This window comes from Pongo pygmaeus, chromosome 10, assembly GCF_028885625.2.
Source record: "Pongo pygmaeus isolate AG05252 chromosome 10, NHGRI_mPonPyg2-v2.0_pri, whole genome shotgun sequence".
Lineage (NCBI taxonomy): Eukaryota > Metazoa > Chordata > Mammalia > Primates > Hominidae > Pongo > Pongo pygmaeus.
In genome coordinates this window covers 9,021,419-9,034,789 of record NC_072383.2, presented here as the reverse complement: position 1 = coordinate 9,034,789, position 13,371 = coordinate 9,021,419, and the positions used below count along the sequence as shown (strand labels likewise).

The following is a 13,371-nucleotide window of genomic DNA, read 5'->3' as shown; positions in this document are numbered from 1 at the left end:
ATTATGATATCTGCAAGGATGAGGAGAGGAAGTGATAATGTGAAAAATTCTAAGGGAAAGCCTCAGAGGAAAATAAAACCTGGATGGCACCAAAAAAGAGGGGATAGAACAAAAGTTGATTGTGATACTTTGCCCTATAGGGATGGATATGGGTGAGGATGAATTCCATGACACAGCAGAATAGAAAGAACTAATCAATAGCATTCTCAGAAGTTGAATTATTCAAATCTCTCTCTCTTATTCACAGGGAGGAGTAGAAGATGAAGTGACCCTCTCCGCCTATATCACCATCGCCCTTCTGGAGATTCCTCTCACGGTCACTGTAGGTACCACCTCATTCCTCTGCTGAGGGAGAGTTCTGGATGCAATGAAACTGCTGATCTGCTGTCTGAGATACTATCCTATTAAAAGCAAAGCATCAGCTTTCTTTCTATGCAATGCCAGTGCTTCCCAGATCTACAGAGAATTTGGTCAACCCATTAAGAAAGGTTTAAATTTTCCCAGTAATTCCCCTAGGCTATTTACCACCACCACTCAAAAAAGAATCTTAAAGATATATCTTTTGAATGTGAGAATAACAGATAAAAATACTATTATATCTATCGATAAGAATGAGGAATCGTTGGAAAAATGCGTTTGAAAAACTTCTGTGCTGTGATCTGTGTATTTGCCTGGGAATGCTAACATGCCTGTTTACATAGCTCAGTTCCCTTCTTGTTCTGCCTTCACAGCACCCTGTTGTCCGCAATGCCCTGTTTTGCCTGGAGTCAGCCTGGAAGACAGCACAAGAAGGGGACCATGGCAGCCATGTATATACCAAAGCACTGCTGGCCTATGCTTTTGCCCTGGCAGGTAACCAGGACAAGAGGAAGGAAGTACTCCAGTCACTTCATGAGGAAGCTGTGAAGAAAGGTGAGAGCACACCTGAGATCCTTCTCCTGGCCCATCCTCTGTATCAAGAACTGCATGGCAAAAATCCCTCACTCCTACGTCCTGTGATCCCTGTCTCCTCTCTTCTTTTCTGTATATCATATATATTTTGTCCATATTGCATTTTATAAAATCTAGGATTTCTTAATCAAATCAGAAATCAAAAGACAAGAGGCCGTGCAGATGCTTCTCAACTTATGATGGGGTTATACCCTGACAAACTCATTGTAAAGTCTGAAAAATCTTAAGTGGGACCATTGTAAGTCAGGGACCATCCCTATAGTATGCTGGTAAGAAGAGCATTCTCTGGAGACTAGCTCCAAAATGTGCTACCTATGTGAGCTTGGGAAAGTCATTAACTTCCTTGTGTTTCAGTTCCTTCACCAGTAAATGGGGATAATAATAGTATTTACCTCACAGAGCTGTTGTAATAAATTAATTGGTACACGTAAAACACTTAGTAGAGTACATGTCACATAGCAAATCCTATAAAAGTACTAGTTATTACAACTAACATATCAGTTCTCAATATATGCCCAACCCTAACCTGGTACATTATATAACCTTAAACATAAGAAAATAATTATGGAAGTAACTCCTTGAATGAATTCTGGTATTTTAAGCCCATTTCATAAGACCAATCATGTTGACCAATCTACTCATATTCACACAATACTTCTACATATACCATGTCTATATGAGGGGTTGAAGAAATAGAAAATAAAATGCAAATCACAAGATGTCCATTAAAATAGTCTACCTTTTTCCTTTGACAGCCATTAATTCTTCTTAAAATGTATTGAGAAATATTTTATAATAGTTATACAAAAACGCATAAGCTATAGCTAGAAAACACTGTACAACTCTCTCATAGATTAAGAAATAGAAAATTACCGATGTGGGAAAAATAAATCCCTTGTGTATCACTACCACCTCCAGAGGCAATCATTATCCTGAAGTTGTCATTACAATTCCATGGATTTCTTTATATTTTTGCCGCATATGTATCCCTAACTAATATTTAGAATCTTCACATGTGTTTCATCTTGAGAGAAACAAGATTTTTATTTCTGTCTTGTTCAAGAAACAAGAGAAACATTTTTGAATATTTCAGCAGCTTAGTTTTTTGTTTGTCTGCTTTTTAATTTCTAAGTTCAACACTATGTTGATGAAGACCCCTATACGAGTACGTGCAGAGTCAGCTCATTAATTTTCACTGCTGCGTAATATATTACAGTCTATAAATTACTCATAATTTACACATCGAGTTTCTCCTCATGGATTTTTTTATGTTTTGCTACTAAAAACAATGCTGCAATGAATACTCATGTGCCTGTTTTCTTGTGCATCTGTGTTTCTCCAAATTATGCTTTGAGAAGCATAATGACTGATCAGTGGGCTAAGCACATCTTCCCCATTGCTGAATATCGCCAAAGAGCAGTTGGCTTCCCACAGCAGTGTATATCGGTTCCCATTGTTTCGCATCCATGTCAGCCTTTGGTATTTCAAGGATTACTGTATTTTTTTTTAATCTGATGAGTACAAACTCTACTATTTCATGTGATCTGTGATCCTCACAAGAAACCGCTAAAGACAGGCTTTATAGGAAATGTAACAAACTCCAGCTATAGTCTAATATAACATCATAAATAGGAAATAGCCAGACCCAGTGAGACAACTGCTATGGAATTTCTTTCTCCCAGCAACCTGACTATAGCAACTATTTGAAAACATAGATAGGCATAGGCTTCTGACTCCAGCATCAATATCTGCCTTAGCTGGGCTGAAACACACCAAATTCAGATTTACATGAAAGGAAAAGCATCTACATACAGTACAGGGGATTATAATGGGCATGCAATTCTCATTTCAGCACTGGCTTAGGTACTTTCACCTTGAATTAAATATAAATATGTAGTCACTTATAAATATCTTTTTCTCACCTTTAAGACAACTCAGTCCATTGGGAGCGCCCTCAGAAACCCAAGGCACCAGTGGGGCATTTTTACGAACCCCAGGCTCCCTCTGCTGAGGTGGAGATGACATCCTATGCGCTCCTCGCTTATCTCACTGCCCAGCCAGCCCCAACCTCGGAGGACCTGACCTCTGCAACCAACATCGTGAAGTGGATCACGAAGCAGCAGAACGCCCAGGGTGGTTTCTCCTCCACCCAGGTTGGTGATTTGCCAAAACCTTTTATTTCACCTTCAGGTAGCAAAATATTTGAACAAAAACGAAACAAACACATCCAAGAAGAAAAAAATACAGATGACAATAACTTGAAATGAGGAAAAGTTTTTAGTATCCAAGGATAATGAGAAATAAAAGCAAATAAAAGTCAAAGAGGGCCAAAAGGAAATGCTCAGAATTCCAGCACCCCATCGCTGTGTTATTATCCATCTCCTATTTCCCATAACAACACTGCCTTCCTCAAGCAGCAGTGGAGCACCAGCAGAATGAAAGAGATGTCTCCTGCCATTCTCCTGGAAGCTCTAGGGTCTCTTTCAAACTCTTCAAAGGAACTCTACTCAAAATCCAACAACCTCTCCTTGCAAATCTCTCCATTCTTAGGTCCCCTTTAATAGGCTTTTTACAAAACCACACATTTTGTGCTTCCCCTATTCTCTTGGTTGTTTTTTTGTTTGTATGTTTTGGTTTTTTTTTTGAGACAGAGTCTTGCTCTGTCACCTAGGCTGGAATGCAGTGGTGCAATCTCGGCTCACTGCAACCTCCACCTCCTGGGTTCAAGCGATTCTCGTGCTTCAGCCTCCCGAGTAGCTAGGATTACAGGCGTGTGCCATCATGCCTGGCTAATTTTTGTATTTTTAGTAGAGACGAGGTTTCGCCATGTTGCCCAGGCTGATCTTAAACTCCTGAGCTCAGGCAATCCACCTGCCTTGGCCTCACAAAGTGCTAGGATTATAGGTGTGAGCCACTGCATCCAGCCCCCATGCACCTCTTAATACACAAACATTTATTCATCAGGAGCATAAAGAACTGTCTTTATTCATCCAACCTCCTAAGTCTAGCTATATAACCATGTATCTGAACAATTCATCGATATGTACACAGCAGGAAGTTTTATCTTCAGAGAATTTAGATGTTTGCTTATATACCCTAAAACAGAAAAAATGTGACAAAAAGGCATTCCATCCTATTTCCATTGTATTAATCTTTTATCATTTGAATGAAAAAAACTAAGTAATTTTGTTAAAGGTTATCATTCATTTATTAGAAACATATTATTTGAAGGAGGCCATCCAGGTTTAATGTCGATGAGGATACATACCAGCAGACATTCACTGGGAACAGGAAATCATCCAATAAAAAGGGAAAGCCAAATAAAAATGTCATTAAATCCAGAAGATAATTATAATATTCATATTTTATTTCTTTTGGAGAAACTGAAGCATGACTCTGCTCATGGCTGCAAAGAACCTTGGGTTCTCTCCAGGACACTGACCTCAGCAACTGAGCAAAGTTTAATATGGGAGAGAGCCAGACTGAACTTTGCTTGAGTGGTGGCAGATATGACCACAGTTGTCAAGAAAGACATGTTAGCAAATAGCTGATGCCAATAACTGATTACCGTTCATATATATTTTCCACATTCCATGTCCCACATATACTTCCAGAGAGAAAAGAATCAATTTTCTGATAAATAAAATAAACTTATAGGGCATACAGTCCAAGGTAGATATGTGAATGTTATGGTTCTTCAACTATCTAAAGATTATAATGAATCTTGAAATTAGAGCTCCAATATTTAAGTAGTGAGGGAAGTAGGAAATCAAAGTCCCTCAGATGGGTCTTTGAAAAATATCTCATCCCTCAAAGCCTTATAATGCCCAATGGGTTCTCTCACTCATCTATCTCTTCCAGGACACAGTGGTGGCTCTCCATGCTCTGTCCAAATATGGAGCAGCCACATTTACCAGGACTGGGAAGGCTGCACAGGTGACTATCCAGTCTTCAGGGACATTTTCCAACAAATTCCAAGTGGACAACAACAACCGCCTGTTACTGCAGCAGGTCTCATTGCCAGAGCTGCCTGGGGAATACAGCATGAAAGTGACAGGAGAAGGATGTGTCTACCTCCAGGTGAGACTCTTGGGCAGGTGAGGACAGAGGACAGATAAGGACAGCAGCTGTTCTCACTGAGAAGTCCTAACTCAGTAAACAATGGGGCAAATCAGAGAAAGAGTTAGGGAAGTTGAGAGGAATTCTGGGAAAGGGCAAAAAACTGATTTTGTCTTTGATGTTCTATAGACATCCTTGAAATACAATATTCTCCCAGAAAAGGAGGAGTTCCCATTTGCTTTAGGGGTGCAGACTCTGCCTCAAACTTGTGATGAACCCAAAGCCCACACCAGCTTCCAAATCTCACTAAGTGTCAGGTAAGACCTTCTGACTGTATCACCTAATCCTAAGAATAACCACCAGTCTTCTTACTGGAACTCCTCTTTAAGTAAAGCAGTGCAACAGTAGATATTTGCACTATTCACAAAAAATGCAATGTATTCTCTTAAGTTGATATAATATAATTTCTCGATGATGGGGTTTACATTGTCCATCCAGGATCTATTATTGTGCAACCTCATTGTTTAAAGGGTAATAATTTCCCTCAATAACAACTAAATAAATATTACCCATTGCCTCTGACCTGAATTCCTTGTTATGTAATGAGATCCTATATTATTCTTGCTTTATTGAAGACAGAGGTGAAGAATTATTGAAAAGTTTGAATAGAAGGAAGTAGTGACTCTTTAGTTAGAATTCCTACTGGCAATAATAAATCTCAGGTTATACATGATATAATTAATTTTGGAGGAAGATAGACTTATATGCGTCAATATTTAAATAGGTGCAGATCTGACAAAAAATTATCTCTCCACAAACATATTATAACTTGGTTAGAGATACTATTCAGGAAAAAAGTTAAGACAAAATATATGTAACAGATAACTGGCATACATCAAAAAGAATGAGATCATGACCTTTGCAGGAACATGGATGGAGATGGAGGTCATTATCCGTAGCAAACTAGCACAGGAATGGAAAACCAAACACTGCATGTTCTCATTTGTAAGTGGGAGCTAAATGATGAGAACATATGGACACAAAAAGGAGAACAACAGACACCAGAGCCTACTTGAGGGTTAAGGATGGGAGGGAGAATATCAGAAAAAAACAACAGTTGAGTACAAAATTTAGTACCCAAGTGATAAAGTAATCTGTACACCAAACCCCCATGACACGAGTTTACCTATATAACAAACCTGCATGTGTATGCCTGAACCTAAAAGTTAAGTATATATATATTTTTTTCATTTAATTTGGCGCATATATATACCAAAAAATAAATTAAGCAGTCCAAATTTCAGATGCAAACTCTCGGGGACAAGACACTAGGTGTTTCTAAGTGTTTTGTTGAAAGCCAGTGTTTAAGTAAACATTATAAATTATTGTTGTTTTTGTAAATAATGTAGACTGAAATTTATTATTCATAATATACATCATTTTGTCAGCTGAAAGAAAATAAAATTAAACAAATAAATAAAATAACTGGCATAGATTAGAGGTCACAAACAGCCTGTGCATCACTTGTAGAGCTTTCTTAAAATGCAGATCCTCGGCCGGGCACAGTGGTTCACGCCTGTAATCCCAGCACTTTGGGAGGCCAAGGCAGGCAGATCACCTGAGGTCGGGAGTTCGAGACCAGCCTGACCAACATGGAGAAACCCCGTCTCCACTAAAAATACAAAATTAGTCGGACATGGTGGTGATTGCCTGTAATCCCAGCTACTCAGGAGGCTGAGGCAGGAGAATCGCTTGAACCCAGGAGGCAGAGGTCGCGGTGAGCCGAGATCATGCCATTGCACTCCAGCCTGGGCAAGAAGAGCAAAAAACTCCATCAAAAAGAAAAAATGCAGATCCTCAGCCCCCATACACTAGACATTCTGATTCATCAGGTCTAGAGTAGGACCTGATCTCTGTGGCTTTAACAGGCTTCCTAAAAATTCTCTACACACCACTTTTACAAACCACTGGGATAAGATATTTGGGAAGACTTACATGTACCTTTTAGAGCTGTGGAATGCTTAACATGGACATAGAGGAAGAAGATATTTAAAAACACAGAAAACCCTAATCCTTTCCTCCCCTGGATCCTCAGTTACACGGGGAGCCGCTCTGCCTCCAACATGGCGATCGTTGATGTGAAGATGGTCTCTGGCTTCATTCCCCTGAAGCCAACAGTGAAAATGGTAGGTTTATCATAACCCCAGAATGCCCTATTTTATTTAATGTTGTATGTATCCCCAGCATAAGACAATACTAATATCAAAATATTATTAAAATCAATCTCTATCAAAGCCTTATCCTTTTTCCGGCTCAGAAATATAATCACATGTGTTTGTATGAATGCTGACCATGTGCAGTGCACTGTGCTAGGACCCGTGACTACAAGAAAAAGATTCTCCCTCTCCCTCTCCCTCTCCCGTCTCCCTCTCCCGTCTCCCTCTCCCATCTCCCTCTCCTTCTTTTTTCGGTCTCCCTCTGTTGCCGAAGCTGTACTGTGCTGCCGTGATCTCGGCTCACTGCAGCCTCCCTGCCTCGGGCTCCTGTGACTCTCCTGCCGCGGCCTGCCGAGTGCCTGGGATTGCAGGCGCGCGCCGCCACGCCTGAAGGGTTTTTGTATTTTTGGTGGAGACGGGGTTTCGCCGTGTTGACCAGGCTGGTCTCCAGCTCCTGGCCTCGAGTGATCTGCCTGCCTCGGCCTCCCGAGGTGCTGGGATTGCAAACGGAGTCTCGCTCACTCAGTGCTCAATGGTGCTCAGGCTGGAGTGCAGTGGCGTGATCTCGGCTCGCTACAACCTCCACCTACCAGCCTCCTGCCTTGGCCTCTTAAAGTGCTAAGATTACAGCCTCTGCCCCGCCGCCACCCTGTTTAGGAAGTGAGGAGCGTCTCTGCCTGGCCACCCATCGTCTGGGATGTGAGGAGCCCCTCTGCCCGGCCGCCCCATCTGGGAAGTGAGGCGCACCTCTGCCCGGCCGCCATCCCGTATAGGAAGTGAGGAACGTCTCTGCCCGGCTGCCCATCGTCTGGGATGTGAGGAGCGCCTCGGCCCGGCCGCCCCGTCTGGGAAGTGAGGAGCGCCTCTGCCCGGCCGCCACCCCATAAGGGAAGTGAGGAGCGCCTCTGCCTGGCCGCGCCGTCTGGGAGATGAGGAGCGCCTCTGCCCGGCCGCCACCCCATAAGGGAAGTGAGGAGCGCCTCTGCCTGGCCGCGCCCTCTGGGAAGTGAGGAGCGCTTCTGCCCGGCTGCCCCATCTGGGAAGTGAGGAGCGCCTCTGCCTGGCTGCCCCATCTGGGAAGTGAGGAGTGCCTCTGCCCGGCCGCCACCCCATATGGGAAGTGATGAGCGCCTCTGCCTGGCAACCCCGTCTGGGAAGTGAGGAGCGCCTCTGCCCGGCCGCCCGGCCTGGGAGGTGAGGAGTGCCTCTGCCCGGCCGCCACCCCGTCTGGGAGGAAGTGAGGAGCACCTCTGCCCAGCTGCCCCGTCTGGGAGATGAGGAGCGCCTCTGCCCGGCCGCCACCCCATAAGGGAAGTGAGGAGCGCCTCTGCCTGGCCGCGCCGTCTGGGAAGTGAGGAGCGCTTCTGCCCGGCTGCCACACCATCTGGGAAGTGAGGAGCACCTCTGCCCGGCTGCCCCGTCTGGGAGATGAGGAGTGCCTCTGCCCGGCCGCCACACCATCTGGGAAGTGAGGAGCGCCTCTGCCCGGCCGCCCCGTCTGGGAGGTGAGGAGCGCCTCTGCCTGGCCGCCACCCCGTCTGGGAGGAAGTGAGGAGCGCCTCTGCCCGGCTGCCCCATCTGGGAAGTGAGGAGCGCCTCTGCCTGGCAGCCACCCTGTATAGGAAGTGAGGAGCGCCTCTGCCCGGCCACCCCGTCTGGGATGTGAGGAGCACCTCTGCCTGGCCACCCCGTCTGGGAGGTGAGGAGCGCCTCTGCCCGGCCGCCCCGTCTGGGAGGTGTACCCAACAGCTCCGAAGAGACAGCGACCATCGAGAGTGGGCCATGAGGACGATGACGGTTTTGTTGAAAAGAAGGGGGAGAAGTGTGGGGAAAGGAAGCAGAGATCAGATTGTTGCTGTGTCTGTGTAGAAAGAGGTGGGCATAGGAGACTCCATTTTGTTCTGACTAGGAGAAATTCTTCTGCCTTGGGATGCTGTTGATCTATGGCCTTTCCCCCAGCCCCGAGCTCTCTGAAACATGTGCTGTGTCAACTCAGGGTTAAATGGATTAAGGGCGGTGCAAGATGTGCTTTGTTAAACAGATGCTTGAAGGCAGCATGCTCTTTAAGAGTCATCACCACTCCCTAATCTCAAGTACCCAGGGGCACAAACACTGCAGAAGGCCGCAGGGACCTCTGCCTAGGAAAGCCAGAGACCTTTGTTCATGTGTTTATCTCCTGACCTTCTCTCCACTATTATCCTATGACCCTGCCATATCCCCCTCTCCGAAAAACACCCAAGAATGATCAATAAATACTTCATAAATTAAAAAATATATATATATACATATATATATATATATATATATATATATAAATTCCAGCTGGGTACAGTGGCTCATGCCTGTATTCCCAGTGCTTTGAGAGGCCAAGGTGGGAGGATCACTTGAGCCCAGGACATGTCACTACCAAAAATAAAAAATATAAAATAAAGTTAAACTTAAAAAAAAAAAATTAAAAACTTACAAGGAAGGACATACTTGTATACTGTTTGTGGAAACAAAAATAAAGGCTTTTTGGATTGAAAAAAAAAAAAGAAAAAGATTGTCAGCAGGTTCCTTCTTTTCAGTTTCTTCTTAGCTTAGAATTTTGCTAAGAAGATAAAACATATGAACATGAACCAGTGAAAAATATGAAAATGACTGATTGGCATAAACTATAAGTATTACAGAAGTTAAAAGAAAAATAGAGCAAGCAAAACAGGAAAAAAAACCCCTTATGAAGAAATAGAAACTGAATTGAACTTTGAAATATGAGTAACTACCAAGTTTAGGATACTTAGCTTTCTTTTCTTCAGATAAATAACTTTACACATTAGTCTTGTGTCATACTAATATTAAACCCTTTATGCCTTTCATTTTTAATTGTATTACGTTATATCTTTCCTTACAAAAAGCATTTGAAGAATTCTACCCTCAGGGTTATTTTGGCAATACAAAGTATTTTTTCTCTGGATCCCCCAGGGGTTTCATCTATTTATTAACATTTGCGGTATTTCAATTTTCTTCAGCTTGAAAGATCTAACCATGTGAGCCGGACAGAAGTCAGCAACAACCATGTCTTGATTTACCTGGATAAGGTAAGAGATCTTCCAGTCTATTTGCAAAAAAAATGTAGATAATAATCCTCTAAGGGAACATCTGGGAAGGTAAATGCATTTTAGAAACATCACTTCCATGCTAGAAATTTGAGAATTCTAATGTTAACTCTAAAAGAATGTTCTCCTCTCCTTTATTTATATTTCACCGGGGATTACGGGTAGAAATGGCTTATTATGATCTTGGGATATGAATATTCCTAAAATCCCATAAGCAAGAAATCTTCACAAAATGTGTTTATTATGTTGACAAGTTATTTTGATACCCAGTAATACAAGGAAGTAGCCCTTGTGATTAGTCAATTATTAGTTAATTATCAACATACTCAACAACAATATGAAAGGGAAAAAACTGTCAATCTCCACAAGGACTTGAATGGTAAAATAATAAGACCAGTTCACCAGTAAAGCAATCTGATTTTATAGATATGTGTGGTAGGAGAGTTTGTTCATGCATATGTTGATAGGAATTATAGTTTACAAATTTTATGAAACTTAAGCCTGGAAAGATCAACCTTTTAGATGCCTCTTTGAGTCTACACTAGTATTCCTGCAAGACAGAGAAGTCAAACTATACCAAATCTCCAGATATTAAAAAATGAACACAGTTAGTCATCCAACAAAAACTATATATCATTTACCCCCATGAACAGAGCTATGTATTGGCATTGACAGAGGTATATGTGTTATGTTAGTTATTTAAGAAATAATCTGGAGAATTTATCATCCCCTCTGAGAGACTTCTGCACAATTTAATTAAGGACCCTATAGTGTGCTGCAGGATAATAAAGCTTTTCCCCCAAAAAACAGATGAATATTTAAACTAATTCAAAGAGAGAAGAAAGCTTCCTGAAAGGTAATTTAATTGACTTTTGCTTTCCAGGTGTCAAATCAGACACTGAGCTTGTTCTTCACGGTTCTGCAAGATGTCCCAGTAAGAGATCTGAAACCAGCCATAGTGAAAGTCTACGATTACTACGAGACAGGTGAGTGAGAGTGATTTTCACATAGAAATATTTAATTCCTGATCACAGAAATTCAGGTTTGGGAGATGTGTTGGGGCTATTTATTACATTAAGTAATTACATTATCACTTCATTTTGTCTCCATCGAGTCTGATGCTCCTCTTTTTGTCTCTTATACATACATTGTAGAAACAACCTACATTATAAATTTATCAACTACTAATACAAAACACCTGTGGGATATTTAGTTCCCTTTCATCAGATAAATAGACTGTATGATAATATGATATTTAAGTAAGTAGAACATCTGAAGAGTCCTTCAGGAGTTTGGGATAAAAGAAAATATAAAACACTATATTTGAAAGGAGAATATAAGGTAGCAAGCATTGCATCAGATGAATGATGCTTATGTTTCTGGTACAGTACTGTTCTTCCCACAACAAACTCCTTCCTTGGCCTTTATCCCACAGATGTTTGCTTTCTTTCTCACTTCATGTAATGATTTCTGGTTTTTTGTTGTTGTTGTTGTTTTTTCAGATGAGTTTGCAATTGCTGAGTACAATGCTCCTTGCAGCAAAGGTAAGCCACTCACACTCCTTCAAAAGGCAGTCAGAGCTCCTTCAGCTTGTCCCCCAAACCTTCTCCTTCAAAAACCCTGGGTAAATATTGTCAAAAACATCAAATTACTCACACTGCACATTATTATAGAAAAACACATTTATTGGAGAGGGCCACTGACTCTGTCAAACCTCAGACAGTCCATAGGATTGCTTATGGGTAATGATTTGGAATAGATTTGGTTTCCCACTGTACTGATTAGGTTTCCTTGGACACTATGCTACCCAGAACTAAGGGAAAGAATACTCTCTGCTCATGGAGACCCAAGTCTGTCTTAATTTTTTTTCTTTCCAATATCACAGATCTTGGAAATGCTTGAAGACCACAAGGCTGAAAAGTGCTTTGCTGGAGTCCTGTTCTCAGAGCTCCACAGAAGACACGTGTTTTTGTATCTTTAAAGACTTGATGAATAAACATTTTTTCTGGTCAATGTCTTTCCCTGTTTCCTGTTCATTCAATAAATATCTTTTTACATTTCCATATGATTCCCAATAGAATACCAAGATAAAACTTAAAGGAATCAAGTGCTGAAGGACTTCAGAATATAAAAAAATGATACAGTGATGTTGGTCTGAGTAGGCTTCATGTAAGGACTGTGGGGAAAGAAGAAAGTATTGGGTTATGTACTAGAAAAGTGTAAAGTGTGTTTGGTTATGGGAATACCCTATGAAAAATCCAAAGAGTGAATTTTTATGAGAAAATAAAAAACTGACTTCACCAGAAAAGACTTTTTACATTAAAATGAAGTAGAATGAAATACAACATTGAACAGATCATATTGAGAGGCAAGATAATTGGGACTTGACCTGAATTCGGAGTTATGTGTCCTATATTACACCGAAATCTGCCACTGATGAGAGTGATCAGTCAGTTAACCTGGGGTCTCAGATTCAATAATAGATGAGCTGAAAATAATGAAGGGAGGATTCATGCAGAACCAAGTTTTCTCAGAAGAAGGAATGTCTATGACTCAAAGTCCAAATAGGAGTATCATATTGGATCATCTTTCTTCTGGAACTTTGAGCCAGGATTAAAGGATAGCTGTAAAGTCAAGGAGATATTCTGATGTAGAAATCAGTTCTCACAACATCTGGTTGATGTCTGATGATGTCTGATGTCTCACATCTCTGTAGTCTATTTTTAAAATATATAATTTTCTTTGCAATAAGCATTGCAACATATATTTCCATTCTATGGAAGGAGAAGCAAAAGCTTCAGGAGTTTTTGAAGTAGGAAAGGTTAAAGCAGGAGGATTGAGCCAAGAGAGTCTGAGGACAATCGTAGGAGTCCTACTCTTCATTTGGCACAAAAATGACAATGTTTAGTTAGGAAGAAGGTGAGTATGGATTGTATAAACTAAGAACTGGAAAAGACTTGGCAGTTCAAGCAATCCTTAGCTCTGTCTCCAGGCTAGACAAAATAAGAAATAAAAGCTATCACTTCTGTGTGGTGCTTATAGAATAGAAT

At 41.5% G+C, this 13,371-nt stretch overlaps 1 protein-coding gene across 1 annotated transcript in view; it reads left to right on the top strand.

Annotated features, from left to right (window-relative positions):
- LOC129009784 (alpha-2-macroglobulin) overlaps positions 1–12,338 on the top strand; it is a 50,310-nt gene extending 37,972 nt beyond the window's left edge. Inside the window, exons 27-36 of the mRNA XM_054443338.1 lie at positions 248–322; positions 732–912; positions 2,881–3,104; positions 4,813–5,031; positions 5,200–5,327; positions 7,106–7,196; positions 10,235–10,303; positions 11,205–11,307; positions 11,824–11,865; positions 12,207–12,338. Of these exons, the coding sequence (XP_054299313.1) occupies positions 248–322; positions 732–912; positions 2,881–3,104; positions 4,813–5,031; positions 5,200–5,327; positions 7,106–7,196; positions 10,235–10,303; positions 11,205–11,307; positions 11,824–11,865; positions 12,207–12,223 (1,149 nt within the window). The 3' untranslated portion in view covers positions 12,224–12,338. The remainder of the gene's footprint in view (positions 1–247; positions 323–731; positions 913–2,880; positions 3,105–4,812; positions 5,032–5,199; positions 5,328–7,105; positions 7,197–10,234; positions 10,304–11,204; positions 11,308–11,823; positions 11,866–12,206) is intronic.
- Positions 12,339–13,371: the final 1,033 nt, after the last annotated feature.